Genomic DNA, 6,709 nt, shown 5'->3' with positions numbered 1-6,709 from the left:
TCTGGCGGCAGAGAAGGGCAGCGCTTTCCGCAGGCGGCGCCGGCCATGCTCGCGCGGCCCGGGCATGCGCACTACAGTCCAACAACCCGTTCTGAGGGGAAGCCGTTTCTGGCGCTAACTGTTCCGGGCGGTGTCACAGTGCAGCCATGTCTGGCGCGAGGAGACAAGCCCAGCTCGTTCGGCGGCGCCCTCTGTGAGGAGGCGGAGGAGAGGGGCAGCAGCGGGCATCCATGTCGGCGGCCAGGGATTAGCGAGGGAGACACCGAGCCCGGGAGGGGGGAGGGTAACTGACCCCCTCTCCTCTGGGGCTCCGGCGGGGGAGACGCGGAGCCGGCCGGCGGTGGGGACATGGCTGACCAGAATGCCCCCAACAGCCACCTGCGGTTAGAGTGGGTCTATGGCTACCGGGGTCACCAGTGCCGCAACAACCTCTACTACACGGCGGCTAAGGAGATCGTCTACTTCGTGGCGGGGGTCGGCGTGGTCTACAGCCCCCGGGAGCACCGGCAGAAATTCTACCTGGGGCACCAGGACGACATAATCAGGTACCGAGACCCTCACGACCTTCCCTGTGCCCTCGCCCCAGAGCCGCCGGAGCTCCGGCCGAAATCCGGCCGGGGCACCGGGATATCCCAGCGACTAGAGACCCCCTTCTATCCTGCAACCCCCTACTCTCCCCTGTCGCCTCCACCTTCAGCCTCGGGAACACCCAGCGAAGCCCTGCCTGGGGCACCAGGACATCCCCGGGTATCCGAGATCCCGATCCTCAGAAACATCGGTACAAATTGTACTTGGGATACCGGACTGTGTCATGTCCCGTGCCAGGATCACCAGACCTCCCACCCCTTTCTCCTGGCGTGATCACAGGCAGAATATTGGAAAGAATCTGAATATGGCAATGACAGTGTGGCTTTAATTTCTCTCTCTCTCCCCCCCCCCCCCCAATTTAGTTTGTCTTGTATGGCAGCAAGAATAGAAATCCCTTTAGAAACGGCTTTTGGATCGCGCGGTTCACTGCCTGCTTTCCTCAGGTGCTTGGTGCTGAAATTTGTATGCATGGCTGTATGTCAATATTTTGCCAGTATAAAATGATGTGTCTCGACCGTTGCCTGGTTCCCATCTGTGTGTGAAAGTCAAAAGGCTGGGAAGTGGGAAGTAGTAATCTGATGTGCATTTCAAAGTCATTCAACTCAGGAGGAGGTTAATCTGCAGCAGGTAGACCTTTGGCCCACATTTAAAATACAGCGATTAGAGTATGGAAATGAAAGACACGTCTTCAGTTTCTGCAACGTTTAAGATAATTTTATAATACCAAACATTCTTGCACATTTGAAATTTATTCTACAGCTCTGTCTAATTGTAGTAGGCTAAATGGTGAGTTAATAAAAAAGATTAAACACCAGTGGTGCAGAAGCAGAGTAGATGTCATGGAGGTGGAGTTATTTCCTAAATACACCAAACCAATAGTAGGCTTTTGGATACCCAGGTAGCATTGGAAGGCGAGTGGCAGTATTTTGAAGTGTATAAAGGGTAGATGTGAACCTGAGTCAGCAATCCTTTCTCTTCCAGTAGGCCTCATTGTGTGTGGATTTTAAATATTGTTGTCCTTTGATTGCTGTTTTTATTTAGAGAACAATTTTCAGTAGCCAGTAAATCTTGTAAAAACACATTGTATACTGTGAATTGCTTGTGATGCTGGAAAGCACTTGGCATATCTTTTATAATTGCTGTACAAAGGTATTAACTAGCATTGCACATAGAAAGTAAAATGGATGCTGACTCTTTCATTCAGGGTTTAATACATTCTAGAAATCTGGACCAAAATGGCCACAAATATTTCTGTTTTTATTTTGATCTTAAAATTCTGTTTAGGGTCTTTTCAAACTTTTGAAGATTTTAAAGTACGGGTATGAGCTTCTCTTACAGACCATTCTGTCCCTAAATTAATTCCTACTTGGTGCTCAAAATGAGAAGAAAAAATTAGGTAGCTCATGGAATGCTGTGGTGTACTATGCAACCAAGCTGGATCAGATATGTGAATTAGCTATTTGTTCTATGGTCATTTCATTCTTTTTTGACAATTTCTTCTTAATCTGAAACAAAAAAGCACCTTGAGAATTGTCATCAACTCCTCAGGCATTGTGGAAAATCCTTCAGCATAGCTCCCATGAGCCTTTGCTTCCTTTGAGAACAGCTCATACGAATGAAGGGCCCAATCCTGCAAAGATTTACTACATAGTTATTACTGACATGAATAGTTCTCATTGATGTAGTACTTGCTATGATGAAGTTTCCCTGTTGATTTCAATGGGGCTACTTACAGCATTACACCTGGTAGACGTGTTGACAGGATTGGGCCATGAGAAAGAAATTGTTTATGGCTTCCAGCTGTGAAATTTCTTTGGTCTCTATGAATGTTTGTATGGAGTGCTAATTTGAGATAAAAGGCTAATAACTACCTATCATTCAAACTGTACCAAAGAGCAGAAAATCTGCAAGGGGGAAATCTTTAGTGACTTCCTTGATTGTTAGTAGATATGTTTTGGCTTCTGTGGTATCATGATCAAACATACAGGAAGTTCTTGCTTTACAAAGTAGTGCCGTTATGATGATCTGATTCTTTATCTGTTTGCTGAGGACACCCTTGTGGAGTGGGGAGTATTTTCAATTTTGTACAGTTTTGTATACCTATCAAACTTTAGAAAGACTATATAGAACTGTTAGAACACCTGAAGATGTAGTGAACATTCATCTCAACAGTAGAACGACTGTTTCCAATGATACCATCGGTTTTTTTATGATTAATTGGGTTACTTTCTACTTTCTCCTTTAAAAAACAACAACCCCATCCTTGGTAGCTTTTCAAACTTAACTTTGGTGACTGAGGGCATTAGTTCTTAAAGATACATGACTTTTAGTATCTCATCATCCTGAAATATTATATTAAATTGTTTTCTCAAATAAATTAGCTATGAGAAAAATGTGAGAATGTCATTGAAGGTGGGATTATATAACAGAATAATCATTATAGCTGCTTTATTTTCTCTCCATAAAGTAGCAAGTTTTCAGTGTACTGAAAATTTGCTCATACAGTTTGATTTGATAAAACACATTTGTTGAATACTGCGATGTTGTTACTTACAATCTCTGCAGGAAGAAAACTGCAGGATTGCCATTTCTGTATGCATACATGAGTTCTCAGTTGTAAAGGCAGGACTGAGGTTTTAAACTTTATAATGTATTAAAAAATCAAACTTGAGTGCATACAGATCTACATCTGCTAAGTTTAAATTGCATTATAACCTTTTGATAACTAGGTCCCATAATACAAGGTGGGTAGATCATTGGTACTCTTCTGCATAGATATGGCATGTTTTGAATGGCATTCTGATATTAAGCAGCACTTAGGAAGATAGGAATTTTCATACCAGATCACACCAGTCGTCCCTCTAGACCAGTCCAGTATCCTGTTTCTGATAATGGTGGGTACTGGATGCTTGAGAAAGGTGCAAGAACTGCTTTAGTGGTCAATTATGGAATAACTTGTCCATAGTAGACAGTTTCCTCCTAATACACCTCTACCTCGATATAACGCTGTCTTCGGGAGCCAAAAAATCTTACCGCGTTATAGGTGAAACCGCGTTATATTGAATTTGCTTTGATGCACTGGAGTGTGCAGCCCCGCCCCACCGGAGCACTGCTTTACTGCATTCTATCCGAATTCGTGTTATATCAGGTCGCATTATATCGAGGTAGTGATGTACCATCAGTTAGTGGTTAGCGTCTAGTGTCAAAATTTAAACCTCTTATTTAAAATAAAACACACACACATGGTTTAATCTTACCTAATTTAGCTAGATGTTCTCATTATCTATATAAAATGTCTAATCTTATTTTTAATCATGGTAAACCCTTGGCCTCAGTTTTACCTGTGGGAATGAGTCCCACAGGTTAATTATGCATTGAGAGAGAAAAAAGTTTTCTTTTTATCTGTTCGTTGCCTTTCAATTTAATTGAATGTCCTTTTGTTTTTGTTATATGAGAGAGTAATTAGGATCACTCAAATTACTTTCTCTGATATCATTAATTATTTTGCATACCTCGATCATGTCCCTCCCCTTATTTGTCTCCTCTCTAAAATGAACAGTCCCAGTCATCTCAATTTCTCTTCATAAAAGGGCTATCCATGCCTCTAATAATTTTTATTCCTCGTATTAGGACTCCATTTATTTTTGCTATGTATCTTCTGAGAGTCAATAACCAGAAGTGAACACAGTCTTCCAGGTGAGGGTATATCATTGATGCATATTATAATATTTTCAGTATTGCATTCTATCTTATTCTTTATTAGAGTAGTTCAGCAGTGCCACTATAGTTAAAGTTGTGTCACAACTTCTGTTTAAAGGTCAGCCTTGCTAAATCCTCCAAAATTGACATGTTTAGTTGGATTCCTTTGAAGTTTGGTGTGGCTCAGGAAGATGCAGTGACCTGACTTTGAAGTCATTTGAGTCATGGTCTCCTGAGATATATATATATATAAGGCCCCCCCACAAAAATAGTCATTTTTCAAAAAGTTTCTAGGTGGGTTCTCTGCCCACAGCTAAAGATCAAAGTATTGATGTGATGCAGGCCAAAATGGTCTCAATCTGTTGAGTTTTACCCAAAGTAGTATATGGCTCCCACTAAGCCTTTGGAGGACACAAATTGAGAATGGTATTTAAGAAAATGTAAATTTTTTATAGTGCATGTGTCAATACAGAAAAAACAGAGGGTTTCCTTTCTCACCATATTATATATTATAAAACTTGACTCTTGTAAGTGCTCTAAAATCCAAATGGTTATTTGGATTGCTTTGAAATTTGGTGTTTCTTGCATGCAGTAGTGTTAGTGTTCCAAATTTGGGGTCAATTAACAGACGGGTTTCTGAGTTACAGGGCCCCCCAAAAACACTTTAGTTCTGCTGCCTGGTACTGTTAAACTGAGAGGTGACCATTATTGGATGAATCACTGACCTTGTTGAGATTGATGGGTTCAATTATCATAACTAAGGATACATTAATCACAAGCCCCCACCTAAGACAAAAGGAGATTGGGACTGAATGGCTGGAGGTTGCTGCAATTTGTGAATCATGGGTGGCAATTTTATTTTGTGAGGAATGTAATCAAAGTCTTTGAAGGATAAAATTAGATATGTAAATACTTCCTGGGAGGGGAAGGAGTATTAGGGGGCAGAGGTGTGGGGGAGTCAAAGGAGAGATCTTTGGGGCTGCAGTGAGGGGAGGGGAATAAATTAGGATTGGTGGTAGGGGAGGGGAGAGAGGTTGGAGGCTCAGGTAAGGATGGTGTGGGGATTAGGGGGAGTGGAGAAGTGGGACATAGAGAAGGGGGATGTGAGGGTGAGTGGCAGAGGGACTGAAGGAGAATGGGGCAGGCGCACTTGTCAGCCCCACATTCTCCCCTCCTGTGTGTCTAAATCTGGGAGGGTTCTTGCCTCTCTGGGACTCCCCTCATGAGCTGGGAGATAGGGAGTCTTGCCCCACGGATGGTGTCTGAATTCCTCTCCTGCTCTCCTTTTATGTGCTAGGATTTGGGGCCCATGTGCCCATCTGCAAGGGTTGGAACACCTCCCTACCACAGTCATGTGAACTAAGTTCTGGCCTTGCCCTTTTGGGGGGGTATGAAGCCTCCTCCTTGCCCCACATGTGATCCAGGTTCTGGGGAAGTCCTGTCCCTTTGGGTGGGGAGCTGAGGATGGACATACTTCATGCATATCACAGGCTCTAAAGCACTCAGGAGGGGAATGAGAACACCCTCTGAGATGCAATTGTTTCAGGTTGTATTTTTCTTCATGGGGTGTTCTCACTCAGCTGAGAACATCACATTGAGATGAATAGGCTGCTTCAGACCTTTCAGAGTCTCCTATGCTGAAGACGGATGTGTAGAACAGCCCTTTCCCTCCATCCATCCTCGCTGTTTATTACAAGAGGCTTCTAGGTCCTCTAAAATCCACATATTTGTATAGATTTTTTTGAAAATTTCTATGCCTTGTGAAAATACAGAGTAGGATTGGTGCTCCAGATTTGGGGTCATTTGAGCAGGGATTCTGGAGATATAAGTCTCTCCCAAAATAGTATCCATCTGACCAACTTTTTTCCCCCTTTTGTTCTTTAATAGTCTTAGATGGGGTTCTGTGCGTGAGAGTGAACAGCTTGTAAAAGGAGGTGAAGAGCTTGTAGATTTCAGAAACTGTGGGATTGGCAGAGGAAAGCAGTGTGTGTTAACAGGGAATATTGGGGCACTGCTGAATGAGGGCAGACTTAAGGTTGCATGGAAAACCTTAACTATGCATATCAAAATGGGAAATGACTTCCTAGGAAGGGGAGTACTGTGGGAAGGGATCTGGGGGTTGTAGTGGATCACAAGCTAATATGAGTGAACAGTGTAACACTGTTGCAAAAAAAGCAAACATCATTCTGGGATGTATTAGCAGGAGTATTGTAAGCAAGATACGAGAAGTAATTCTTCCGCTTTACTCCAGGCTGATTAGGCCTCAACTGAAGTATTGTGTTCAGTTCTGGGCGCCACATTTCAGGAAAGATGTGGACAAATTGGAGAAAGTCCAGAGAAGAGCAACAAAAATGATTAAAGGTCTATAAAACATGACCTATGAGGGAAGATTGAAAAAATTGGGTTTGTTTAGTCTGGAGAC

The 6,709-nt window shown here is 42.9% G+C and overlaps 1 protein-coding gene across 2 annotated transcripts in view; it reads left to right on the top strand.

The window, feature by feature from the left end:
- The first annotated feature begins 348 nt into the window (after positions 1–348).
- Positions 349–6,709, top strand: part of EML5 (EMAP like 5) — a 294,191-nt gene continuing 287,830 nt past the window's right edge. For both annotated transcript variants that reach the window (XM_026651428.1, XM_026651427.1), the window contains exon 1: positions 349–545. In XM_026651428.1, the coding sequence (XP_026507213.1) occupies positions 349–545 (197 nt within the window). The remainder of the gene's footprint in view (positions 546–6,709) is intronic.

The sequence above is a fragment of the Terrapene carolina genome, unplaced genomic scaffold, assembly GCF_002925995.2.
Source record: "Terrapene carolina triunguis isolate 2854851 unplaced genomic scaffold, T_m_triunguis-2.0 Scaffold96, whole genome shotgun sequence".
Taxonomy (NCBI): Eukaryota; Metazoa; Chordata; order Testudines; family Emydidae; genus Terrapene; species Terrapene triunguis.
This window is presented reverse-complemented; position numbering and strand designations above follow the sequence as displayed.